General features: G+C 46.5%; 3 protein-coding genes across 3 annotated transcripts in view; 2 read left to right on the forward strand and 1 right to left on the reverse strand.

The window, feature by feature from the left end:
• The window catches only part of hgfa (hepatocyte growth factor a), a 27,534-nt gene extending 9,834 nt beyond the window's left edge, over positions 1 to 17,700 (forward strand). Inside the window, exons 5-18 of the mRNA XM_030342377.1 lie at positions 78 to 217; positions 1,150 to 1,270; positions 2,372 to 2,490; positions 5,252 to 5,417; positions 5,884 to 6,017; positions 6,689 to 6,782; positions 8,075 to 8,214; positions 9,453 to 9,485; positions 9,774 to 9,882; positions 10,259 to 10,333; positions 12,612 to 12,749; positions 13,193 to 13,299; positions 13,641 to 13,774; positions 15,252 to 17,700. Of these exons, the coding sequence (XP_030198237.1) occupies positions 78 to 217; positions 1,150 to 1,270; positions 2,372 to 2,490; positions 5,252 to 5,417; positions 5,884 to 6,017; positions 6,689 to 6,782; positions 8,075 to 8,214; positions 9,453 to 9,485; positions 9,774 to 9,882; positions 10,259 to 10,333; positions 12,612 to 12,749; positions 13,193 to 13,299; positions 13,641 to 13,774; positions 15,252 to 15,416 (1,675 nt within the window). The 3' untranslated portion in view covers positions 15,417 to 17,700. The remainder of the gene's footprint in view (positions 1 to 77; positions 218 to 1,149; positions 1,271 to 2,371; positions 2,491 to 5,251; positions 5,418 to 5,883; positions 6,018 to 6,688; positions 6,783 to 8,074; positions 8,215 to 9,452; positions 9,486 to 9,773; positions 9,883 to 10,258; positions 10,334 to 12,611; positions 12,750 to 13,192; positions 13,300 to 13,640; positions 13,775 to 15,251) is intronic.
• Positions 17,701 to 19,191: 1,491 nt separating this feature from the next.
• pax4 (paired box 4) lies at positions 19,192 to 21,906 on the reverse strand. The gene is made up of 9 exons (XM_030342057.1): positions 21,781 to 21,906; positions 21,434 to 21,649; positions 21,255 to 21,336; positions 20,985 to 21,104; positions 20,781 to 20,863; positions 20,630 to 20,693; positions 20,360 to 20,436; positions 20,114 to 20,219; positions 19,192 to 19,892 (listed from the first exon to the last, which is right to left on the reverse strand). Exons 1-9 carry the CDS (start codon positions 21,847 to 21,849, stop codon positions 19,594 to 19,596), a joined length of 1,116 nt encoding a protein of 371 aa, XP_030197917.1. The 5' UTR covers positions 21,850 to 21,906; the 3' UTR covers positions 19,192 to 19,593.
• A 3,484-nt stretch (positions 21,907 to 25,390) lies between these two features.
• The window catches only part of snd1 (staphylococcal nuclease and tudor domain containing 1), a gene marked incomplete in the record, with an annotated part of 184,689 nt that continues 182,513 nt past the window's right edge, over positions 25,391 to 27,566 (forward strand). Inside the window, 2 exon segments of the mRNA XM_030341190.1 lie at positions 25,391 to 25,520; positions 25,617 to 25,766. Of these exon segments, the coding sequence (XP_030197050.1) occupies positions 25,398 to 25,520; positions 25,617 to 25,766 (273 nt within the window).

Genomic DNA, 27,566 nt, shown 5'->3' on the forward strand with positions numbered 1-27,566 from the left:
AGGTGTTTAAACACGCTGCTTTCCCTATTGAATACACAGTTTTAATGAAGACTAACCCCCCCCACTCTCCCTCTCAGGTACTTTCCGGATCAGTCGCCGGCGCTGGACCTCAGAGAGAACTTCTGCCGTAGTCCCAAGAACCAGGGCAGGCCTTGGTGCTACACCACGGACCCCAACACGCGCGTGGAGGAGTGTGGGATCCCCCAGTGCTCCGAAGGTAGGCCCCCCCTCAGCGAGACACCCAGGGCCCAGAAAGTAGGCCTATGCCCCCCCAGCCAGACACCCAGGGCCCAGAAGGTAGGCCCCCCCTCAGCGAGACACCCAGGGCCCAGAAGGTAGGCCCCCCCTCAGCGAGACACCCAGTGCTCCGAAGGTAGGCCCCCCCACAGCGAGACACCCAGTGCTCCGAAGGTAGGCCCCCCCACAGCGAGACACCCAGGGCCCAGGAGGTAGGCCTATGCCCCCCCAGCCAGACACCCAGGGCCCAGGAGGTAGGCCTATGCCCCCCCAGCCAGACACCCAGGGCCCAGGAGGTAGGCCTATGCCCCCCCAGCCAGACACCCAGGGCCCAGGAGGTAGGCCTATGCCCCCCCCCCCAGTCAGACACCCAGGGCCCAGAAGGTAGGCCTATGCCCCCCCAGCCAGACACCCAGGGGCCTTTTTCATTTCACATTATTAATAATAAGTTGTTTGAAAATGTTGCATAAGCATTGCACAATGCATGTGATTCTGTTTAATGCTCAGACGTAGCCAGACGGGCGTGTTCAGACGCTTTTTATCAACAACTGAGGACATTCGGATTAACCCTTAGCCTTGAAAATAATAACCATAATGAAAATATATGAGATAAAGGTCAGCTAGAACACCGCACAATGCAAAGGTTCACATACTCCCTAAGAGGACAGACAAACGCACACACATACACAAGATACACATAGGACACGATTCAAAAGTGCAATCGTGAATGTAAGAACGAAAACGAGAGCTTTTGTGAGGCTTTAGTTTCTCTCTTCCTCGTTTGACGTCGCCCCTGGTCGGATGACGTTCTCTCGGGCGTACCGGTGTTGGGCCGACATGGTCCCGGCGTTCTGTCATCGGGTGTTGGTGCCTTGGACCTGACAGTGTGTCATGTTGCCCCGATGTCCACAGAGGTCTGCATGACGTGCAACGGAGAGGACTACCAAGGGAGGGTGGACCAGACGGAGAGCGGCCGCGAGTGCCAGCGCTGGGACTCCCAGAGACCACACAGGCACCCGTTCCAGGGGAGGACGTAAGGCCGCCGGCGATAATCCACTTACACCAGAAACAACTTAAACCTCCTCCGGAGTATACACTGGTGGATAGACACCCCCCACTCTGCTGATCTGCAGGTGGCTGGAGGGGAAACACACACACACACACACACACACAAACACACACACACATACATGTACGCACACAAACACAGGTGGCTGGGTGGGAAACAAACACACACACGCATGCATATACACTTATATACACATTCACACACGCACAAACACACACGCACAAACACACACACAAACACACACCGCACGTACACACACACGCACACAGAAGTGGCTGGGTGGGAAAAGCGCACTCACACATACACATATAGACACACAAACATACACATACACACACACACACACACACACACACACACACACACACACACACACACACATCCATCTATACATAAGGAGCTTTCCCACAGACCAGGCCAGTGTTGAACACACCCAGTATATTACACTAGCAATCAACGGCATTACTCGCGGGATGTGGATGTCATCGCTAGTTATGGCGTATGTTCAGGCAGTCACGCAAACTGAAACCAGACTATTTTCCTCCCTTTCTGGGGGGAAATCCCTCTCTCTCTTCTCCCTCTCTGTCGCTGTCTCTCTCTCTCTCTGTCTCTGTCTCTGTCTCTGTCTCTCTCTCTCTCTCTCTCTCTCTCTCTCTCTCTCTCTCTCTCTCTCTGTCTCTGTCTCTGTCTCTCTCTCTCTCTCTCTCTCTCTCTGTCTCTGTCTCTGTCTCTGTCTCTCTCTCTTCTCCCTCTCTGTCGCTGTCTCTCTCTCTCTCTCTCTCTCTCTCTCTCTCTCTCTCTCTCTCCCTCTCTCTCTGTCTCTCTCTCTCTCTCTCTGTCTCTCTCTCTGTCTCTGTCTCTGTCTCTGTCTCTCTCTCTCTCTCTCTCTCTCTCTCTCTGTCTCTCTCTCTGTCTCTGTCTCTCTCTCTCTCTCTCTCTCTCTCTCTCTCTCTCTCTCTCTCTCTCTCTCTCTCTCTCTCTCTGTCTCTCTCTCTCTCTCTCTCTCTCTCTCTCTCTCTCTCTCTCTCTCTCTCTCTCTCTCTCTCTCTCTCTCTCTGCTGTTAGGTATCGGGATAAAGACCTAAAGGACAGCTATTGCCGTAACCCGGACCACCGTCTCCGTCCGTGGTGCTACACCATGGACCCCAAGACCCCCTGGGAGTACTGCAACATCTCCGTGTGTGGTAAGGCCCAGGCAGGATGCGACCCCTCTCGACCTCCCCCCCCCCCGTGACAGGAAGCATGAACTACAGGTGGTGTACAGGTGCCTTTGCCAGCACCCCTCCCCCCCATCCATTAGAGACTCAGAATCCATCACGACTCACCTCTTCAGACGAGCCTCTAGACGATAACTCACCAATGCCCCCTTTGTGTTTCGTGTTCTGTGTTCCTTCTTCGTCTCTGTTTCCTCTCCGTCAAATCTCCCGTAACGCGTCCTTGAAATACGTTCCAAACGTAATGTATTGGTTGTCTTCTTCCCACCGCTCCGTCGGCGTTTGGGTTTAGTGATCGTCTCCAGAATGCAGACTAGTCTTTTTTTGGTGACACAAAGGCAGGATCTCAGAGCTGGTAGGAGACGGGGGATTTAGTGCTCCAACCTGGCGAAGGGAAGATAACTTTAACATATGTTTACATTACAGCGGTCTGGCTCTGCCAGTTCACTGTTGTACTCTTCTGTTGAACTTTGTTCCATCTTAGTCCTGCTGGGTGTTTCTGGGTTGTTGTGGGGGGAGCTCGGCGCCTGAGTGCATTCGCAATCTATTTACTAAACACTCACACACATTTGAAGACCTCTCGAAGCACCCACCCACGCACGCACCCCCCCCCCCTCCCCATGCACACTGAGGCCATCAGACCAACGAATGTTTGCCTTTGATTTTTGCCTTTTAAAGTGTTTTCCTGATTGTTTTCCTCTCTCGGCGTCCAGTCACTCCTTGATAAGTACACATCCTAAACACAGTGGAGTGCTTTCATCAGAAGCCTCCTCCTGCCTTGCTGAAGGCTGGCACGGGGACACACCCTGGCCCCCCCCCCCCCCCCCGTTACCCTGCTGGGGCACACGGGCCGGGCCTAAAGAGAGCCAGCCGGTGTTTTCATTCCGAAGGTGGTCGGGTCGGTCAGATGTGAGAGTCTAGGCGGCGAAGTACACAAAACAAAAATGTTTTGCCCGTAAACTCCTCCAGAGCCCTTTGGCCGGGGGCTTGTTGTTGACGCTGCTGGGAGCGTTTGATGTGGCTCCGGGCTGGAGCCTGAACCTCCACACCCGATGGTAAACAGGTTGTCTGTGGAGAAGGGGAGAAGGGGTTTCCACTTCACAGAGCCCCTGGGGGGGCCCATTTATTTTTTATTATGGAGATGACTCGGTAATGACAAGGGGCCGGGATCGGGGCCCCCCTGTCACAGACGCTCGACGCGGCGGGAGAGGGGGGCTTTAGGAGTCACGCGGGCAGATACTTTGTAGTGTAATGACGGTTGTGTGTGATGGGATTGCGGACCTCATTGTTCCTGAGGGCGCAACAGATCTGGCGGGAAGACAGGGATGTTGGATGACTCGACACAGCGATGTCAACGAGGATCCGTAAACCAGCCGTTCTGAAGTGTCTAGGAGACAGCTGTCCGCCCAACACGTGCACACGCACACAAACACACAGTTATGCACACTTTTGATCCACACATGCGTGCATTAGTAAACAAACATGCATTCTTGCTCTCACGCACAGATGTACACACACAAAATCACACAAACATACGCACATGCATTCAAGGACTCAAATCCCCAAGGACTTTACACACACGCACACACACAGGCACACACACACACACACACACAGACACACACACACACACACAGTCACATGCACACGTGTACTGTATATGAGTTGATTTACAGCTAGGGAGTGGAATATGTATTTGTCCAGATGTGTGTGTATATCCCTCAATGCCTGCCCTCAGAAAGATAAAAACCAATGACCTGTGCTGTTCAGTGCACACAGACGCTGGCATGCATTTCATCAGGCCCAGACATCCTTCTCTTCCTCCCGTCCTCATCTTTCTACTTCAAAACATTCCCCTTCCTTCGCCGTAGTCTCCCAACTCATTTGTCAAAGGCTAAAGAAACAGAGACAGAAATCCGGAGTGGAGAAATCACTTCGCCGCTCACTCCTAAACCTGCACTCCCTCTCCCGCTCCCTCCCCCTCTCCCGCTCCCTCCCCCTCCCCCCCGCCGACAAAGCAGAATTCCATCTGATGGAATTCATGTTTGGAATGGTTTCCGGGCAGATTACATGGCGGTTGGCGGACACACTCGAGATATGCCGAGACCTAAGCTCTCGCACGGGAGTCAAATATTTCAGTAGGTTTTTTCAGGAAAGGCATTATTTTGCCATTAATATTAATGTGTACTTTACAAGTGTAAAAGCAGAAAGGCCGGTCAGTCGTTAAATTCAATACAGGCACATGCATTTCAATACAGACGTCTCCTTTGATCATCGATCACCTTAAACAGACGCAGTACTAAATTATTGAGATTCGTAAAATCATGGATAAAATGAAATCGTGTCATGAGATCAGCTCTTTCCCTGCAAAGAAAAGTTACTCAGGGATGCTGATTTTGTTGATTTATTTCTGGGGTAAGCATGACAAATTATTTTTGGGAATACTGCTTAAACCCTGCACATTTCCTTCCTCTTTCTTTCTTTCTTTCTTTCTTTCTTTCTTTCTTTCTTTCTTTCTTTCTATCTTCCTTCCTTTCTTTCTTTCTTTCTTTCTTTCTTTCTTTCTCGTCACCTCATCTTAGTCTCTCCATCCCTCTCCACCCATGAGTCATGTGTTCCCACATTCTTGTTCATACTTGTTGCCTATATCTCATTAAGACGAAGTCTACCAAACCAACAATTGACCCTCTCTCGTCTCTCTTCTATTGGTCTGTGTGGATGTTTATGTTAGATTCTCCGGGAGATCCGTCAGTCAACGTCACAACGTCGTGTGTGCAGGGCAAGGCGGCGGACTACAGAGGCACAGTGAGCATGACTCCCAGAGGACTGACCTGTCAGCGCTGGGACTCCCAGTTCCCCCACAATCACTCCTACCTTCCCCAGAACTACAAGTGCAGGTTAGTTGGGTCGAACACGTGCATTTCCCCGTGATCAGTAAAGTGTTATCTTATCTTATTTTGACTTATCTTGGTGAGCAGGCTATACACCAGGTCCGGTTCTGCTGCCTCCTATATCCTATACATGAAGGATTTGCTTTGAGTGTGGGGGGTGTTATGAATGTGTGTGTGTGTGTGTGGTTGTGTGTGTGTGTGTGTGTGTGTGTGTGTGTGTGTGTGTGTGTGTGTGTGTGTGTGTGTTCATCTTCATATACGCATGTGTGTGTGTGTTGTGATTGTGTGTGTGTGTGTGTGTGTGTGTTTTTGTTTGTGTATACATGTGTGTGTGTGTTTTTGTTTGTGTATACACGTGTGTGTGTGTGTGTGTGTGTTGCTATGGTGTGTATGTCTGTGCGTGTGTGTGTATACACGTATGGGTGTGTCTCGTGATCAGTCATGTTTCAAAGCTTCACCCTGTCTCTTCCAGAGATCTCAGAGAAAACTACTGTCGCAACCCCGATGGCTCAGATTACCCATGGTGCTTCACTACAGACCCTCATCAGAGGAGGGCCAGCTGCACTCAGATTCCCAGATGTGACGCGTTGGCCTCTCAGAAAACAGGTAGGACACCCACACAAGCTCCCACTCCGGGTCAGCCTGCTGGTTGGTAACCAGAAACACATCGACGCGCAGATGGGTTGAGATTCGGGCGTGTCATTACCCAGTAAAATGTGAAACCCCAGGGGTGGCGAAGAATGTATCGTGCTGTGGCAGAATAAACTTACATTTATTTAAAACAAATGGTGTACTCTGCACCGGTCCCCCGAGACCGGGTGACTTGGCAGACAGATACCCAATACATCAATTTTCGTGGATGGACGAATCAAGCTTAATAGTGATGAGACAGAATTTGGCTAGTTTCTCTCAATGTTTCCCATGCTTTGCATTTCAAAAGACCACACATGCCACGGTCCCACAGCGCTCTGTGAAAGCTCACTCTCCAGCACACTTGTCTGGTTCCGTTTAACGACAGACATTCTGAGATTGATATTTCTTTCACGTTTTGTTTTTACATACTGGAACCACCAACTGCAGAGAAGCCCTTGACATTAAATTGATCCAAACCACAAATATAGGTCTGCTTCTAACTTACTTACGCTATGGCCTGTGGAAATGATGACTCTTGGCCTAGACAACATGTGTCACTTCGTTTTATGCTCACGAGCCACAGCCTGAATCAATCACTTGTTTTTGGAAGGATCTTCTAACATAACATCGTTACTCTTTCTCAGAATGTTACCGGGACAACGGGGAGGCCTACCAGGGCACTCTGTCCATGACCAGGTCTGGGATCCCGTGCGGGGACTGGTCCCATCACATCAACAGGTGAGCCGAGCCAGTCGAATCCAGTGTGTGGGACGTTTATGTTCTTCCCTTGTGTAAGAACGTCTCTTGTCCCCTCGGATCGGGAGCGTCTATTACACGGAGTGTGAAGAGACATCTCCGTGTTTTCCGTCCGACCCAGCGGATCTTATTTGTTGTGGCTCCCCCTGTCTGCTGAGAATCCCCTTGGAATGAACGACGCTAAGCACTGAAAACAAACAGGGGGACCAGGGGGTTCCTCAGGGTCAGTCGCGGGCCCAATTATTATTCATCAAGCTGACGAGCCGGACCCCCGCCGCGTCCGCGGAGCGACCCGCCCTGGAGGGATTGAGGGCCGCTGCAGGGCCTGTCACTGCCGGCTGAACTATGGCCGTTGGAATGACTTAATTTACAGGAATTTTAAAAGCCAAAATGACACCGACAGATGGACATGTTCCAGAGCCGACCCCTGACCCCAGGAAGTGCTTTCTGGGCAAAAGTAGATCAAAGCCAATCAGCTCCCTCATGTGGACTGTTGCCAGAGAGTCTGCGCCGTTCAAGGTCAGGGGTCGGCGTCGGGGAAAAACTGCCGAAATCCACGGCTTGTTTAACATTTCTCCTGGGAAGTGAAATTATCCTCACCCCGAGACAAATTGCGACCCATGGGTGAGGTTTAGAACAATGTGCCGCCGTTCCGCCGGAGCGCAGAGAAAGATAAATCCACACGGCCGGGAACGAGGCGACGACCGAGGAGTCCTCTTCGACTCGCGCGGTCGGAGACATTAAACGCTCTCCCAATTACAAAAACACAGCGCAGGCCCCGGGATTCCTTGGAATCAGAAGCACAGCTGAAGTGTTCCGTGGAGAGCGAGGCTCCTGCCGGTGCGGGTCCTGGTGAATGTTTAGAGTGCGTGCTTTCGTACTCCCCAGAGCACGCTCCGTGAAAAACCCTTTCCTTCTACGGGCTCTTCGAGGAAAATGCACAGAGAATTCATGGCCCTATAGGAAAGCACTGCTCAGACTTTCCGAGAATACATGAGTTGCTTACCATGTGTGTGCGCGTGTTGTGTGTCTGTGTGTGCGCGTGTGTGTGCGCGTGTTTGTGTGCACTTGTGCATGTGAGAATATGTGTGTATGTATGTGCTTGTTCGTGTGCATGTGTATGCGCAATAGACTGTAACCAGTGCGACCACACACTCGTGTGTCCGTGTGTGTGTTTTGGAACCAGAGTTGGATCAATGTTATTCCTCGTCTGCTGTGAGAATGCAGAAACGTGGAGCGTAATGCGAGACCCTGGCCCTCTTGTGTTTTAACAGTAGGGATCCTCACTCCGTAGAGTCCCACGTCCTGCTGGAGAAGAACTACTGCCGGAACCCCGATCGGGACAAGAACGGGCCCTGGTGCTACACCAGCTCCAGCAGCCGCCTGGCCTGGGACTACTGCGAGCTCAAGAAATGTGAGTTTGCTTACAACCAGGGACTCGTCTTATCTTGACTCCTGTTCCACCCCCCCGTCCCCCGTCCCCGTCTGCATTCTGTCAACCCCAGCAGTTAGCATCAGGGGCGGAACTTGGCCCAAGTCGGTTTCCATCGGAGTGTCTCCGTATGGTCTGCTTGGGTCAAGAGGTAGAGCGGGTTGGCTGGTTACCGGAAGGTTGCAAGGTTGACGCCCCGGCTCCTCTGAGTGTCGAGGTGTCCCTGAGCGAGATCAACTGAGCCTAGCTGTCGCCCCGCGTGGTTGACCCCGCCGTCGGTGTGCGAATGAACCACTGTAAGTCGCTTTGGATAAAAGCGTCTGCTAAACGCCCTGAATGTAAAGTCACGGAACAGTTTTTAAATCCCTGGGATGTACGGGACAGCCCCAGCGAGTCCCGGGTGCCTTTGAGAAAGCACGGCCGTAGGACACATGTTTCACTCTGCAGCTTAAGTCAATGCTGCACTCTGTCCCCATTTCGGGTTGGACTATAAAATACCCCTTCTCACACACACCAATCCACTCATGGCCCCACCCTATTGCGCCGGTCATGTCATGCAGGAACCTTTTCCCACACACCTTCTCACAAACTCCTTGTGACAAGCTGCCTCGCTGCGCCAATGGTGTGATTTATTATTACTATTGTGACGAGTGGTAGCGTCATTAGTAGCTTTATCGTTTTCAACAGTAGACAGAACGCCCGTGGTCATTTAGTAAAAATACATGATTTTGTTGACTTTGTGTACTTCTCACTTTCACTGTGTCTTACAGCACACTCTTAGACATGAAAGCTGCCAGGCCTCCAGAGTTGGAGACGGTTAGCTGGGAGCTTATGTCATGCCTTAGCTGCGGCTTTCTCCTTCTTTCCCTCCACTTGGCTCAGGACGTGCCACGGTCTGACGCCAAACACCAAACAGATGCAGGTCTCCTCTGCTCCTCTGTGAGCGCCATACAGAGCAGCCATTGTTGTTTGTTGACCCGTCAATTTCTCGGGGCTGTTTTCAATCCGGCTTTACACACTGTTCACGACTTTGATTTTTTGATTTTCCTTTGACGGATTGTGTAATCGTTTCTGTAATGTGAAACATGTCCGCTGTCTGCTTGCTGCGGGCGGTTTTAAAATACTTTCAGCAAGAAGAGGGGATTGTGGAACAAAGCCATGGTGCAGATGCACATTTGAAACTGTTCTTATTCTTGTGGTTTTCTTCTCTTTCGCGGCAGGTGAATCTCCCAGAATCAGCGCTCCGTTAAACAGTGAGTATATTTTTCTAACCTTTCTCCAGCTCTTTATCTTCCAAACTTTTAATGTCAGATCATTTCCAATGCAGCATTGTTGCATCTTTATTTATTTAGTTTTAAAACATCTGAATCATCATTCTTTTTTTTAACTTCAAAGCAAATGCTTTTCATTGTCCGCGTCCAGGAAAAGCTTCAGCATACGGCGATGTCTTCAACTCATGTTAATGCATGTAACATGAATGTTACATGCATTAACATGTCCTGATGTAAGTAACATGCATGTTCCCGTGCTTCCCCTCGTAGATCTCACTGCGCCCTCGACCTCGTGCATCGTCCACATAAACACCCGGATCGTGGGGGGGCACCAGGTCCATGGCTCCGACGGCAGCTGGGTGGTCAGCATCCAGAGAGAGTAAGTGGAGGTCTGGGAGTTTGAAACCCCAATGTCACACTCGCCCTTGAGCAAAATGCCCGACTGCTGCTGACTGCACCTTAATGACATGTATCTAAACAACGGGTACAAGTCTGCTTAAATGACTAAACGGTAAATGTGCACAAATTAGTGCAGCTCTAAATGTTGACATAAAGTGACGTTCGTGACAAATTGCGGCAAATGCAATCCCGATGTGGCTGTTTTTATAGGATAAGTAGCACTACTCAAAATGTAACCATTTGCAGTTGTTTGCTGTTGAGCTGTGTTTGAATATGACATGGCGATATGGTACTGGCTGCTGATATTAAAGTATTCTGAGTACCAACGCCGGGACCTTGCTGTGATGTCTGTCCAGGAACAACCACTTGTGCGGGGGGACCCTGGTGAGAGAAGACTGGGTGCTGACCGACCAGCAGTGCTTCACCTCCTGGTAACCCTCTACTACCAATACTTCTGTGCACTGTGGCTGCTTTGGTCAACCCTCTACGCTGTGCACGCTCCCACTGTATCTGCTTTAGTGTACGCTCCTCTCCAGTGCAACAGCCGCTATAGTGAGTGTTACTCAATCGTGCAACCCCGAACAACCCCGGGTCAGCATTAAGAAATACAACCATTGTCACGCTTTTATTTGATTTATAATTTTTTGGCTCGTAAATGTTTGAAATGCTGCCCAGAAATATTCCTGGTTATTTAATGTGTTTAGAGTTCAGATGCCAACGATATCTTACAAATCCTCGCTGCTACTCCTGTAAACACATTTCCTGGAGTCCTCGGCCAGGCTCTAGCACGGCCTCTTCAGCCTCTCAGCCCCTTCAGCCTCTCAGCCTCTCCAACCACTCGCACTGCACTGCTCACTTTCCTTTTCTCGTATTGTAGTAAAAACAAATGGCAGCTATATCCTGTTCTGTGAAAAGCCTTCGACGAGATATATAAACAAGTGCAAGACAGATCTGGGATGTATTCTACCGCCCTGGGAATGGTTTTCTCTGTGAATTTACATGTGTCAGTCCACTTCTTGTAAAGCGTCATACTGTATGCAGCCTCGGAAGGGATGGTGGTTTGAATTTCCCCTGACTCTGTGGGCACACTGTATGTGATGGAGTGAGGTTAGGTTTTTGCGGTAAAACTGCACGTGTCAAAGGTGAATATCAGACACTATGGAGGAAGTATGAACTTCTAGATCAGGGGTTGAGGCCTTGACCTGGCCCTGCTTCATGGTTTAAATGCTTTGCCCTTTGCAATAGTAAAATAATTCAGTGAATCAATGTTTTACAGCAGCTGTTTAGCGCTGGTCGACCGCAGAACAGTTAGAATTCTGTTTAATCCAAACAGTCTCAATGACTTTGTTAAACATACACTTTGGGACAAATCGCTTTTCTTGCTTTTTTCGCTCCGAAGAAGAACGTATTGAGGGAAAAAAATAATAATCTTGGAACGATTGAGACTGGGGTCGATGGGTTTGGTTCTTGAAAACACTTGTTGTTTCAACGAGCTTGGATAAAAGTGAAAGCCTCATGGAAAAAGTTTCCAACTTAGTTCGAAAAAAAGTGGTAAAGTGACATGGTCTAAATGTTACCTAGTCACGGTGATTCCCTGTCCTTCCCCGTTTAAACCTCTACCAGGCTACCGGTTCAAATAGGAAATTACTATATCCACCGGGGATGGGGAGTCCTGCGCACCGGGGGGTTTGATTCCCGGCCAAAAGGTTCTGAGTTCAAACCCCAAATCCCGCAGTCATCCTGTAGGCCTCTTGAGCGAGACGCACAACCGGCTCCTTAACGATAACTATTAAAAAAAACATGACTGGGTGAAAGTGTCTCAATGACTGGAGCGCTCACCAGCTTCCACAAAAGACTCAAACCTCCCCTGTTCAGACTACACCTAGACTCTGCACAGCCATCCAGTCCCGTCCCCCCCACTATTGTATGTTGTACGTCATGGCACTATTGATGGTGCTTAATTGTGTAGCATCTGCATTAGCTAGCTATCACTGCTGTGTACGGGGAACGGGTTAACCTAGCGGTTGTGAGTACTTGGCACTTGGTTCTATGAACATCTTTTCTGTACCTGCAGGCTGCAGCGATGTATTGTTTATCTTCCTCTGACAAATGTACTTATTGTAAGTCGCTTTGGATAAAAGAGTCTGCTAAACGCCCTAAATGTAATGTAAATGAGTGTAGACAGCAGTGAGACAGTCCCCAGACGGTCTGTGAGACAGTCCCTGACGCTGTGAGACAGTCCCCAGACGCTGTGAGACAGCCCCTGATGCTGTGAGACAGTCCCTGATGCTGTGAGACAGCCCCTGACGGTCTGTGAGACAGTCCCCTGACGGTCTGTGTGTGAGACAGTCCCCTGACGGTCTGTGTGTGAGACAGTCCCCTGACGCTGTGAGACAGTCCCCTGACGGTCTGTGAGACAGTCCCCTGACGGTCTGTGTGTGAGACAGTCCCCTGACGCTGTGAGACAGTCCCCTGACGCTGTGAGACAGTCCCTTGACGCTGTGAGACAGTCCCCAGACGGTCTGTGAGACAGTCCCCTGACGGTCTGTGTGTGAGACAGTCCCTTGAACCTGTGAGACAGTCCCCAGACGGTCTGTGAGACAGTCCCCTGACGGTCTGTGTGTGAGACAGTCTCTTGACGCTGTGAGACAGTCCCCTGACGGTGTGTGTGTGTGAGACAGCCCCTGACGGTGTGTGTGCTCTCCCCAGCGTCCCGGACCTGAAGGACTACAGCGTGCAGGTGGGGCTCCGCCACCTCAACGCCTCCTCCGCTCACCCCCGCCTGCACATCCTCCGGCTGGTCTGCGGCCCGGAGGGCTCCAACCTGGTGCTGCTCAAACTGGAGCGGTAGGACGACCAACACAAGGCAGACTGCACAACTTCAGTACAACTGTAGCATACATGGCCAATAGTTCATGACATTCACTTTTGTATCTACATTTTTAATACTTTTTAATACATATACTCTTTACTCTAATACACTCTTTTTCTAATACATACTTTCTCTATTTAAGTTTGTGTTATTCTCTTCATCTCTTTCCAACACAATTTCCCGCCTGCGTTGATTACCATCTGATCTGAACCATCCAATGTGGGATTTCTCCTTAGAGAGAATCTCTTAAACATCTTATCCCTTGGAACAGTTGTGTTGTTTATCCATCAAATAAAATCAATCAATCGATCTTACATTGCGTTCATCGTCATGTACCGACACAACGATCCGCCGGCGATAGAGATGTGAGCGGTGGAAGGCGCTCTAAACCCTGACTGTGTCGTCCCGTGTGTCCCAGGCCCGCCCCGCTGTCCGAGGGAGCCACCAGCATCCAGCTGCCGGTTCGAGAGTGTCACATCCGTGAAGGCACCAACTGCACCATGTACGGCTGGGGAGAGACCAAAAGTACGGGGAGCTCACTCAGACGCGCGTTCACACTCCTCACCGCTCTGAACGCCTCCTTGTACAGATTGGTTGCGTACAGAGAAGTCCATTCAGCTCTTATGCATCACAGTGTAGGGGATGCAGCAATGCAAGCCCTGGGTTTGTGCCCACGCATGCAGGTAAACTTGACCATACGTAGAATACTCTGAGTAGCAGTGAGGTACAAAGTACTTGGCTGCGTCCAAAAAGTACTGGTCACACACTTTTCGTGAAACCAGTGTGGGACGGTACCTTCCTCCGGTGATCACGTCCGACCTAATGGAACGCCGCTCACCGCCCCGTCTTGTCTGCTCTCTGTCTAGACACCGGCCACGAGGAGTCGCTGAAGGCCGTTACCATGCCGATGGTCAACAACGAGGTGTGCTCGCGGCTCAAAGACGGCGCTGGGGACAGCCGAGTGTGCGCCGGCGGCAAGAGAGGCGAGGGCATCTGTGACGTAAGTCGTTGTGTCAGCGGCCGCGGCCGTCCACTAAAGCTGCTCTCTGCCGGTTCAGAAAACACCAATCAGAATCAGTGGTTATGAAGTGGCTAAGAAGTGGTTATAAAGTATAAAGGTGTCAGGGTAGAAGAAGGTGCATGGTAAAGGTTAGGGATCTGGGATCAGGACAGTCTACCTGCCAGGGAGTACGACTCTGAGAGAGGGACTGGGTTCGATCCCCAATGTCCGTAGGCGTGGTTGAGGGGAAGCTGAACCGCTGAGCTCCACTGGAGCAGGAGATGTTGTGTTTACAGAGCGGGCGGTCGGTTGGGATCGCAGCGGCGTGGCCTGATGGCTCCGTCCAAACGGGGGAACGGTGGCCTCCACGCCTCAGTGGCGAACGCTGTAGCGTCAGAAAGCCACTCTCCCAACGGCTCCAAGAATGAGAAACGACGGCTTTTCTCATGCATTGGTTGTTTTTAAGAAGAAGAACTATGATGAACGCACCAGAGGTCTCAGGGCCTTGAGACCTTGCCCCAGCTGCTCCATATTGATCTGTGTCTTAATTTGCTTTAGAGAAAAGTGCATCCAAAACTTCACTTAATAGTGAAGCAGTAGTAAATCTGTATCTTAATACTAAATCCATAATGATGACAAAATTGACAAAATTATCAAAATGTTCAGCCTAATAATTTGCATCTAAATATACTGGTAATACATAATGATCTGCACCTAAAATTAGAACATAATGTTCTGCATCTAAATGTAAAACAGTATGATCTGCATCTACATTTTTAACGTAATGATCTGCCTCTAAATAAGCTTCAGGGAAAAGTGTATCCCAAACATCCCTTAATAGTTCAATAGTGGTAAATAAAAACTAGGGCTGGGTATCGTGGCCAGTTTCCTAAATCGATTCGATTTTGATTCATAAGGTTCTGAATCGATTAGTCACGATTAGATTAGATTCAATCTGCTCTTAAATAATGAAAATGGCTCAACTGTGTTACAAAATACAAATGTACTTTATTTTTTCTCTTCATCTTAAATAACAGGTTTTAAGTGCAAACTTGTAAATTGGACAGTTTAAACTTGAGCTGTAAACAAAACTGTCTCAAGTCTCAAAAGTGCAATTTTGAAATTAGAAAGGAATTGCGAGTGATAGTGTCCTTGAACTACAAACTTCCATCACTGCAAACTGCATTAAGGCGTTGTTTATTAAAGTGCAAAAAATAATAATAATGGTTAAAAAAACAAAAATACAAAAACATTTTCATGCCCTATGAATCGATATTGCATCTAAATTGCATTCAAATGAAATCGATCCAAAATCGATAAAATCGACTTTTGTACCCAGCCCTAGTAAATACTGCCGCTGTGAGGACAGGTGCGGTTGGTCCTTCAGGGTCTTCCCACTATGGGCCGTGGTTAAGGTAACCACCCAGGGTCAGGGTCTGTGGCTAACCCTCTCCCGCCGTGTCCCCCGTCCCTCCAGAAAGACAACGGGGGCCCGCTGGTCTGCCAGGACCACCAGCGCAAGGTCATCATCGGGGTGTCGGTGCAGCGGACCAAGTGCGCGTCCTCGCAGCCCGCGCTCTTCGTCAACGTGGCCTTCTACTCCGACTGGATCTACAAGGTGTTCAAGCACTACCCCAGTTAGGGGCGGGGGGGGTCCAGCCCTCTGCGGGGTCCCAGTCGGCCAACGAGCGGTGTGACACAACCCCCCCCCCCCCCCCGCCCCCGCCCCCGAGGCAAAGGGAAGAGAGGACATGAGGAAGGAAGGAACGGAGGAAGGGAGGGGGGGAGGGAGGAAGGGAGGGAAGCGCCCCCGATGGGTGGTCAAGGGGCCGATAGAAACCAAAGCAAAGCAAGGCTCATAAATTCCTGCCTCTCGGCAGTGTGGATGGATGACTGGACCACTGGGCCCCGGAGGCACCATGGGACCGGCGGACTGAGGGGCCGGGGGGCCCTATTAGGGTCCTAGCGGCTAGCCACCAGACAGGGGACAAGAGTTCAGCGCTCCGGACTCGTCGGATCCACAAAGGAGACCGTACCAAGTTTGGACCGAAGCCTCGGTCTGACCACACAGCAGGAGAGTCGCAGGTCCTTTTTATTATCTCGCCCCAGGCACCTGGAACGTGCATCAGTTGTGTGTCACAGACAAACAACTCTGAATCCATGCTGACGGAGGACGTGTGGGAATGCTACCTGTGACTGTGTTTCCTGGAGAATACTTGAATAATAATAATAATAAAGACCCAACCCAAACGCCAGCCCTCTGAGATGGTGTTGACCGGGGGTTTACCTGGACTGCGACTACACCGATCTTTCCTCCTGAATTCACATGGGGGGGCGTTGTAGGATTGATGTTGCAGAATGTGACGTTACCAAATACTTAAGTGCCCTTATGCAAAAAGAGACGGTTTGAGCTGTTCAATCCTTCACGAAATTGTGGGAACATTTTGTCACCAAATGCTTAAGTGTCCTAAAATAAGGTTTTAGCTGTTAATTCTTTAAAGATATTTAAGGTGTTTTTTCTTACCAAATACTTACTAAGTGTCCTTACACTTACAACAATTCAGTGCTACGCCGACAGCCAACTTTTAACACCAATCACTCTGAGCAGCTACGCTAGATTCCCCTCCAGACGTAGCTGTGATTCTAGTTTCCCTCCTCTGAGGAGGGCGATTAGCCCAGAAATGGCTAAACTGCTCGGAATGACGATACTACAGATTTAGCACAGGGGAAGCGAAGCGCCTTGCCAAGTATAACACGGCTATTGAGTCTCCTGTTTGGGAGGAACTCTGGCCCTTGGCGGGCTGCGTGTGGTCAGTACAGACATAAGGTAGTGCAAAGGGGCTCCGTTTGTATATAACTGCAGATGTATCGAATATGTTTCTGGCACGCTCTAGTATTTTATGGGTCTTATAGATCTGGGATGTATTTGGCTCAGTTGGAAACATATTGCTTCTGATTCTCTTCTGTATTTGAAGAGATTTGGGGCTCGTAAATGTACCTATATTTATTTTGATCTTGTTTCTTTTGCTGAGAGGGTTTGGCCATCTTAAGTGATTTGGTGATTTTGTTTGTGTTGTGAAGGGCTCAACCACCACTAGTCTGCATATTTGTTTTCTGTTAACAGACTTACTAATGTCATATTCAATATTTATCACGCTAAAGCATAGGGGAGAAGACTTTTTGGGCAACAATCGTTCGAATAATATTGGCATCATTCACGACATTTACTAAAAACAATATGCTTATTTTGGCAGTAAAATAAAAATCGGATTTCATTTTCCCTTGGTTGTTGTAATTTCCTCAGGTAAACGTGACTGTCACATAAAATCGGAAAGAAAACAAGTCATAAAGTTGAGGAAACATTTACAATGCACAACTGTGACTGTGAAATTCTTATCCCGAAAAAGAATGATGTGAGTTTGCTTTTGGGATTAAAATATGACAAAACATTTCGTACAAATATGTTGCCTTAAGACTTAAGTATACCTGGAGGAGGTGTCGAATCTCTGATAAAAACTGCAAATTGTGATTCATAAGTACCTAAGGCAACATTAAATCGTCAGTTAGGAGGTAAATTACTGCCAAAAGAGGCAAAAAGTATACACTAAAGAATGTTTAGTGTCCCCACATGTCAAGTATGTGTAGGGGATTCACACTAATAATGTTATAAGATTTTTGATAACATGTCTTTGCTATTTTTTTTTACTATATTTTTTGGGGAGAATGATTCCTGTTATTTAATTAATGTAAATACTGATAAGCATTATGTAAAATACAATTGTAATTTTGTAAATGTCATAAGTGTTTTCAAACTTTATGTATTGTTTATTTGTATTTTTGTATATTGGAAACTCTATAACAGCTGCTATTTTGTGTTAGTGTTTCTTACCCTTTGTTATATTCCCATTTTAATAAATCATTTCAGATAAATCTGAATTTGCAGTTCATAAATCAGCCATCTACAATATCATTTTTCTGGCTTGTTATACAGCCTGTAATCTCTTTCTCTGTCTGTCTGTCTGTCTGTCTGTCTGTCTGTCTGTCTGTCTGTCTGTCTGTCTGTCTGTCTGTCTGTCTGTCTGTCTGTCCCCTTGTCTGTCTGTCTGTCTGTCTGTCTGTCTGTCTGTCTGTCCCCTTGTCTGTCTGTCTGTCTGTCTGTCTGTCTGTCTGTCCCTGTCTCTCTCCTCTCTGACAGTCGTTCTCCATACGGGTGTAGGGCGTGCCCGTGAAGCTGTCTCTTATGATAATGTCCTGTGTAAAGTATGTAATCTTTACACTTAGCAGTTCTATTTGCATATGAAGCAAACAAGTCACATTTTACTGCTGTGGATATTCTAAGTAAAGCATTGAATAGTAAATGCGTAAATCATTGTAAGATTGTGGCTGCACCCTAAGACCAGTATCCTACTGGAACTTATCCGGGGCAAATCAAGCCAAAATAAATATGCTAAAGAGCCAAAAGCCAAAAGCACAGAGGGCTATCTTTAAAACCGTTTAGGTCGAGAAAATTGATATTGCTCAGCATATTGGATAATTTTGCTGTAATATATTTAAACTCCGATAAGAGTTGGAGGAAAAGGGCCGACATTCTGTGCCTCGATAGGATTTTCTGTTGTATATTAACACGCTCCAGCAAGAAAATTTATGTCGGTGACAAAAAAGTCCCGTTAAGTCGTGGCCCTGTGTTCTCTGGGAGGGACACCAGTTACCTCCCATCCTCCCACCCTCCCCACAGACCCCCAGTATCTGAAGTCGGGATTTTCTTGATGTTATAAATCAGGACCCAATGCGTGTATCCAAAAAACTGCCAAAGATACTCCAGAACATGAAAGTATCATTATACACAATAAAGATTTTTTCGATTTTTTTCTCGGCGGTAGGCTTATGTATTAAACGTTTTCAGTATTTTTCTTTTCCAGTGCGTGTGCTGACCAGGCGTTCAGCCCTGTGATCCCGCTGTGGCCAATCAGATCGCAGCCCCGGAGGCTTCTGGCCTCATCGCAGTTGTAAAAGTATATGAAGGAACTCGATCGCTCTGTGCTCTGAACCGTCGTAAAAATGTATGCCAAGCAGTCCCCGATATCAGATCATGTTTACACTTTTTGAAGCTGTGTTTTATGATTTTTCCTTTTGAGGGGTTTGATGGAGGAGAAAAATATGTTCTCTATGAAATTCAGATTTTAGAGGCAAAGTGCATAGGATTTAGTCAATATGCCCTGTTTTAAATTACATCCATGTTATCATTTTTGCGATAGTGTTAGTCTTTACTGAACATCACACTATTGCTGTTATCCCGTATTTACATATATATCCTACTTTTTGAGATTTTTCGAAGATGCTCTTGTTCAAAGAGACCTTCACGCCAGACTGATCATTCGATGTTGGATGTATGTTTCCAGAAACATCAGAATCCAAAAAATAGTAAAGTATTGTTATTTTATTTATTACAAAGTACTAAAAACATAGGAACAAAATAATTAAGGATGAAACCACAATGCATTAGATTGAGGAGGTTTCTGAAGGTACAATTCCACTCCTGTACTTTGTCGCCCTCTACTGACGGAAATGTCTCAGTGGCATTTAGCGCGTTTTTATTGAGTTGGGTACCACTTCAGACTACGTACTATTAAAGGACCCATCCTTTTTTAAGAGCTGATGTCGAACTAAAAAGTGAAAACTGTGTACTGAGAAAGGTAAAATAAGTTTACTAGTTTCAGTTTCAAAGTCTGACAGTGGTTCTGTCTTGAACCACAAAGTATTGTTAACTAAAATATGAGGGTCACTTGTTAAAAAAAAGAATCTATCTTGTGCAATTCAATTTACTCATACACCATATCCTGATGATGAGCCAAGCGCAGCCCCTCATTGGTGGGGCAGGGAACCAATGAAAAGTCTGCTCCTTGCGGGTTCCAGCACTGGGTCACATTGTAGGTAAATGGAAGGAGTGTGTTTGAAGCTGGGTAATGGTGGCAGACGGGCCAGGGGTATCTCTCTGCCAGGCGACAGGATGGATTCCTCATGTTCACGGTGAGTGAGGAGGGAAACACTTCGTTGGGGTTCATCTGGGGGGATGGAGATGGCATCGTAACAGGTGGGAGGTGTTCGTAATCCCCCATACCTGAAAGGAGATCAAATGAGATCAATTAAAATAATAATAAATTTGATAGATGATTTTATCATATATAATGAAATTAAATTCAATATTATTGTTCATGAATAGAGGCAAAGTGAGTACACACATCGGGCAGTTTCAAATTAGATACAACTATTTACAAATTGCGTGTGATTGTGAATATTTACATTTCTAAAGAAGGGGGAATTTGTAATAACATTTCTCACATTTCTTCCTCAGCAGATGATAGTTGGTGAGAGTCTTCCAAGCAAGTGATTCTCTGGTCTCCTGAGTGTCCAACGCGTGAGAGGTTTTCATCTCCCTCAGCGTGGTCTAGATGAGAAAGTAATTCAGATTTAAGCAATGATAATTTCCACCATCTGTAGTCAACATGTATCACAGTTAAATGAATCAGTATGCAGTCCTTTAGGAATATGAATCACTGAAGTGTTGCTGACACAACCACAGCGTACCTGTTGAGGGGTGGTGTTGTGTACCCCAGTGGAATTCCTCTGAGACAAATCCACTTTGTGATGCAAAGATGCAGCTGCTGGCGGTGGAGAGAATCAAAGTCATGTCATTGAGGTAATGTGATCCCGTCATTATAGTAAATCCCAGAGCGGTTGTTCATTTGGTGTAATTGCAGTTGAATGATGACTAATAACATGTATCATACAAATATATTCTGTTGTATTGCTGTCACTCGTTCTCGTTCTCTATCACAGACGGAGACACACACTTACGCTGTGACTTTTCTTGATGTTTTGTTTCTCTTCTCCATTTGGCGCGTCGGTTTGAGAACCAAACCTTGGGGGAAATTGATGATGAGAGACTCAGAAGACAGACTCAATAGAAGACAAAGCGGCCTGCAGGCTGATGATTTTGACACTTTACCTTTATCTTATCCTCGGGAAGGTGTATTTTCGCTGATAGTTTCTCCCTTGTGTACATATCTGCATATTGACTCTGAGAGAACGCTGCAGTTGACGGAAAAGTAATATTTAAAAAAAGCATTTATTAGAATGGAATGGATTGAAATGGAATGGAACTGAACGGAACAGAATAGAATAATTAAGCATAGAATACAATAGAATAGACCTTGCTCCAGTGCGTTGCTCTGCCTCGGGGTGTAAATAGTGCGGTTCTGGATCAGAGAGTCTTTGCGTTTCCAGTCATCACTGCATGCCTCTTGCTCACACGCTTCGTCTAGGGTCGAGTCTAGGGTCCATGAATGAAAATAAATCTTTCAACTAATCTTAAATCTATAAAATGACGAAACTACGGTGAAATGCAGACTGAGACCAAATGGGCAGGGATAATATTTGTTGATTGAGGGCATCTTCTCCTGCGCCTCGTGCCTCCACTGACCTGGATGGGTTCCGTTGGTTTCCAAGAACATCGGCCCCCGATCTAAGTGAAGTTTTCTTAGAAAGCGATTAATGGAGGACACCTGAGAGTGAGAATATATTCAGATATATTTAATTATATTATATTAAAATAAACACTTAATTTAAAATATTTGCATACAATATATAGCCTATACTTACACTTGGAACCTGGGACGGTTTACAGACGCTTTGAGTTGCGAGCTTTCTACGGATTTCCCAGCCAAAGATGGTTGGGTTTTTCCTCTTGCACTGGATGATTCCATCAACGACCTCCGAGGTGAGGAGCCGGGGTCGGCTGCCACCCATGGCCTTCGGATCGAGTAGTCCCGTTTTATGAAAGCGACTCAGGATCTTACTGACGCACCCGTTCGACACCTGTTGAAGAGTTTAGAGTGGAACAATGCTCAGCAAAGGCCATTTTAATAAGAGTATCTTAGTTATTGCACTCAGGGGATCCATCCACTGGAATATCTGATACACGCATGGTTGGATGATGGCTTTCGCACCCGGATCATTTTGGAGATCTCGCTTGGACGCACTCCCTGGGTCGCCAGGTCGATGATTCTCCTCCGCATGGGATGCGCCAGGGGCCGGCCGTTGAGAAACGTTCCTCCGAGCTGATTCACCGATCCACCACCTTATCGGCCGAGGAAAACAACCATGTTTACGCATGGGATACATCTGCTGATTATAACATAACCGTTGAAAACATATAGTCAGGGGTTGAATTGATCGTACAATGATATTGTTGTTCTTATCCTTTGTCTGTGGCATAATAAGCAAAAAGAGTAATCAACCTGTCATGGCTGAATCCATATTGCCGCAAATATCCACGTTTTTCAAGATTGAGCAGATATTCTTGATTAAGAAAAAATAAAGAAATGAAAAAAAACTCAGTCAATTATAGTTTAAGTTATGGCAACAGTTGAGGTTTGGACAGCCAGTAAGAAATAATGCCGATGCGTAAATTAACCCCTCGCCAGTCTACTTTTACGCAAGAGTGGTGTGTGTGTGTGTATGTCCAAACGCTTGCGGTTGAAAGCATCGTCGGGGAGGACAGCTCTGACTTTATAGGCCCGCCGACCTGGAGATGACGCGGGGGCCTGACCTGCCCAAATGTAAATATTGCATAGAATACATCTAGTAACTCTGGGTCTTTGGACATCCAAAGAAAGACATTTGTTCAATAATATTCACATACAAAATTGTGTTGTTGAATCATATTAGGCCGGCGTGCCACCGAGGAGCAAGTAAGGAAATAATTCCACATATTGAACCCCAGTCGCAGATCTAGCCAGAGACGAACCACCAGCACTAATGAACCTCTGATTAGGACCATGTTTTTGTCTTTATTTGGCTCACAAAAATCTTAAAACGGTTTTCCTTCAACACATGCCATGCCCAACACGTCTCTCCAGCTTCAGAGACATTCGGCCCCGTGACGTGAGCATCCTTCCCCGATGCAAGTGGCTCAGATTAAAACGATGGAGTCCACTTTCATAAAACAAACATTTGGGAAATCTGTTCAGATGGGCGACTGCCATATGGTAGGGCCTATAGTGCTTTTGATCAATCATAAATCCATCACGTAGTCTCTCTTTATTACATTTTCTTTCGAGCGTGAACAAATAGACTGGGACTACTCGAAAGGCAAGGGGGCCAATTGTAGGAGCTCGTTGATGCAGAATGGGGAGGCAGAAAAAGCTCACAGATGTTCCCCTGCTCAGCCTGTAGATAAAAGGCGTTGTAAACGTTTCAAAGGGAATATTTGACGAGTAAATATTAGCCTATCTGAAACCCCATACAGGCCTCGTCTTGTGCCCTGTTTAATGACTAATTGAATATCATTAGTTTGGTCCACAAAGACCGAAGAGCCACCGACACATATAAGGCTTGGATTTTAGATGGCATATGGCACAAATTATATATTAACCCACAAGTTAGCCCACGATAATACACTGTCCAATAAATGAGCTTGCACAGAGCCCAGCCATTTTGGACACCAGCGTCTCCTTGCCAACTCAGAGAGAAGACAAATACAGTCAGACCTACTTATTTATTACCGATGGTTGACAGGATGATTAATTTATAGTGCTTCATTGAACGAGATTCGTATAAAACCAATAAAACACTTGCGTCGTGGACTTAAAAATAGTAGGAAATCACTGACTGTTGTGCGTAACGGTCATTTGAGCTAACCAAATAAGATGGCCAGTTATTTGGTGTACTTTTTTCAGCATATTAATAGGGGTCCAGTCTTTAGGTACCTCATATTTATTCAATTTTTAACTCCCAAACCGATATTTACGCGTGCTTGTACCCACAGCAAAGGAGAAATAGGGCTATTTGACCCGCGTAAAGAAGTGCCATAAACCTCTCCAATACGCACGAAGTTGCACCGTGCGCAACATAGTCTGGCGTTTTAACAGTACGACATCCTCGCGTTTTACCACGATATATATACACACGGAAAACGTTGATCTTTTCTTTAACTTTGATACTGTGTACCTTGAATTAAAAATGAGAGAAGAGAGAACTGTTATATGACGTCTGCACCTATTGGTTGTCCACACTCCTTTTCATTAAATTGGCGACCACTTGGTACAATCAGCTAAGTGGTCGCAATAATGATCTAGGTTGGGTATAGTGGCGAGGAAACTCAAACAGCTATGGATACTGACCCAAGACAATCCTAACTTTGGGTTGGTACCATATTTTGTATAGGCTACTACATCGATTTCCTACAAAGTTGGAGAAATCCTCGGCACCATACGGGTATTTTATCCTAATCCAATAACTTCAATCTATTATCCACTTTTCCTTGTTTGATAAATATAATACACCTAGTTCTATTTGCACATAATAATGATAGTATGTATAAGTATGACCTATGGGAAATGTAATGGATCGACCCCGAACATATTGGTGAAGAAATTAAATTCCCATCTTGTGTAGCTACTTCTTTAGGAAGAGGCCATTGTATTAAATATCAATAGTATAAAAAAGCTATCCAAATCATAATGGCATTTCAACAGAAATGCATACACACTGTTACATAATTAAATTACTCACAACACGTGGCCTTCATGTCTAAAAGAATGGCACTGCTCGGAGGGTCCATGCATCATGTATGTATGTGTGGTGTGTGTGCACACACATGCATGACGCATGATATGAACATCGATGAGCATAGGCCTACATCTTAGGTATACGATGAAGATGGACGCTTTAAGTTCATTCTTACGCACGAGCTGCGTTGTAAGACTAGGGCTTCATGTTAAGATAAAAGGGTTCTAATTGAAGAAACATTCAACATATAGGACTAAATAAGTAAATGGGGAAAATAAATGATGATAGATATGAACCAAAAGGTTTCAGCCAAGCTCTTATGGCTTTATTTGACTTCTAACAAGAAACAGACATCTCAACTTTGATGTTGAGTATATAAGCCCCCCCCCCCCTCCCGAAACACATGCATTAAAAAAATACATTAAATAAACAAAATTCAATAAATCAAATGTAAAATAACTGTCAATAGTTGTTGATGGGCTTTGATCATGAGGGAGTCCTAGAATCATTTGCAATGGAGCATTAAATGAATAACTTAGGGTATTGCATTCTATTATATATTATTTTTTTGACAACATTTCTATTACAGCGTGTTGCTAGAATGGCATAAAGACCGAAGAAAAATATTGATGCATCAAATCAAAGCGCGCCTAAAATGCAGTTCACCCAAATGGCCTCTAGGTGCAAAATGTAGCCTAACGAATACCGTTTGGTTCAATCTGAGCAAAGGCTTCATTAGTAATTCCAGCCCCATGATATTATAGAAATATATGAATGTTTATACATTATATATTGTAATTTGATAAAATGTATAGATAAGATAAATTATAGTGATAGATTCAATTAGATATGCCACTTAATGTTAGGCTACAGTAATGTCTAGGCCTACATTTTACGAGTAAATTGGGTCCGACTTTTCACATTAAATTCCCTTTTTTATACCACACTTTGTTTAACATAATAATTATTGTTTAACAAATAAGCCGAGCAAGTGACAGGAGCAGTGGGGGAGATGCTCTCCATGGCCGGGCCGTGTGAGCGACGCTGTAATACTATGCTGACGTGTCGCAGCTCCTGCACCGGAAGACGTCCGTTCAACTCGTCTACGCGCTCAACCAGCCGCTCCGTTCACTCCCGTTCTTTCTGCCCCTGGACCCGGAAAAGTAACGGTTTTGACGTGTGTGTTCGCCTGTGTGTGTGTGAGTGTGTGTGGTGGTTCTTCCGGTATAACGTGTGTGTTCAGCGGTGCTCAGCCTTTTCTCTTGGCTTTCAGTTCAACAGTCGCTCCAGTCCCCCGGCTTATTCACCTGCTCACCCCCTCAACGGCGTATCTCAACCCGCGGACATGGCTTCGGTTTCGGCACAAGCTCAGGCGACGAGCCCGGCTCAGTCGGTTCCTCTGCAGCGAGGAATAGTGAAGATGGTAAGGACTGAAGATGTGGAGAAAGACCACAGAAGCTATGGGAGTAGGAGGGGGTTCTGAAGGCTAGCTCAGGGGGCTACTACTGGACCAGAGCTCTCTAACTAACAGTGCTCCAGCACCCAACTTGATTCCAACTTGTTTAACTATTGAGGTTGAAGCACTCTGGGGTGCCTGGGGTACAGAACCTGGTGTTTATGTGGAGGAATATGGATCAGCTGCTCCAGCAGCATGCTGGCTAGCACAGGCTAGTTGTCAGCTAGCTTGCTGCTAATTAGCCGAAGCTCCACTTGCTTGGGAGTAACACTCATCTAATGTGTTAAATGTGAATATACATGCTTTTACACATGTGAAATAACGAGTCCTCCTCCACTGTAGTAGACGGTTACGCACGGACAAGTGACACGTCTATAAAGAGTTGTGGAGCAGTGCTCCTATGACATATGTTATGACTCTCTTGGAGTTGACATTAGCATGCTAATTAGCACGATCCGAGTACAACTTGTAGTTTGTAGGCTGATCACAGTACGATAGGGTATAGTTTGTTGTATTTATATAGCTGATGAGCTCCGATACAGGGAACCGGGAGCGTTCATCGGTCTCAGTAAATCACGTTAAATCAAAGTTGAACATTTTCATTCTGTACCCAGTTGTGAAACAACTGTTTCCCAAAGCTGCATGCTTGCCAAGATGTCATTTATATGATCCGGATTCCACGTTTTATATGAGGTTTCACGTTTCTACACATGAGCCAACCTAAATGGGATAAGAACTGCACGTTTTAAAGCATTATAAAGCGCTTGGTGGACAGTGGGCCAGCAGGTAGCTGAACGCCTGGCAGTCTGCCGGGCGAATGCGATCGCAGGGAAATGACACGTAGTGCTTCCCAGCCTCGGTAATCTCCCGTTCGTAACTAGTAAAAGCATACTGTCTTGAAGCCCAACGTTATCCCTGCAAAGGTGCTACACGTGGCATCGCACGATATATAATTACAATAACATATTTTTGTTTCATATTTTTAAATTATTATGAAAGCCAACGACAATATCACTAGCACTCTTTAAGTAAGCATGGAATGAAACATCTGTTTTATAAAGTGGTTGTTTATTTTAAGCAAGATGTTAGCAGGCTTTGTTTTGTTTATTGCTTTATTTATGTATTGAATTACTTATTACTACTATATTACTATAAGTAATCTTTATTGCTAAACTGAGATTTTACTGTCTCCCCCTCAACGTATTGCATCACGAGCACACCCGCTCTTTAGGCTGGTCCCGTATCTCTCTATCAAACGTGTACCTTCCAGTCAAGGTGTCCGGAGGCCGTTCAAGGGCAGGGAAACTAACTCGGACTGGAGAGTATCTGGCCTCCCGCTGTCGGGTCAGCGCGTTGTGTAACTGCAGCCGTCCTCCCAGGGCGGGAGTCAGTTTGTCTTGAATGGCTGGGGACAGGGGGGGGGGCGGTGGAGGGCTTTATCTGGTCCACATCTTAGATCAACATCACACAGTGATGCTCCCTGGAGCTCGGACACAAAAGGCTCTGCAGATAAAGGCTGTTTACTCAGATTCCTATAAATGCCATGGTTGCCAAACCCAGCCGTGGCTAATCTTTTTTTCGTTTGTGTTTGGTGACGTTATCTTATCATACGGTGTGATCATGCCGGGCCTTTTTGAATGCAGTTTTTTGACAGGCTGTCACCATGTCAACACACAAGCCATCGCTTGTAGCTTGGCAATCGAGTAGCATTCTCCGCTGACGTTTTTGAAGCAGATATCGCTGTTTGATCCTAGATACTGGGATTCG

Source organism: Gadus morhua, chromosome 19 (genome assembly GCF_902167405.1).
Source record: "Gadus morhua chromosome 19, gadMor3.0, whole genome shotgun sequence".
In the NCBI taxonomy this organism is placed as follows: Eukaryota; Metazoa; Chordata; class Actinopteri; order Gadiformes; family Gadidae; genus Gadus; species Gadus morhua.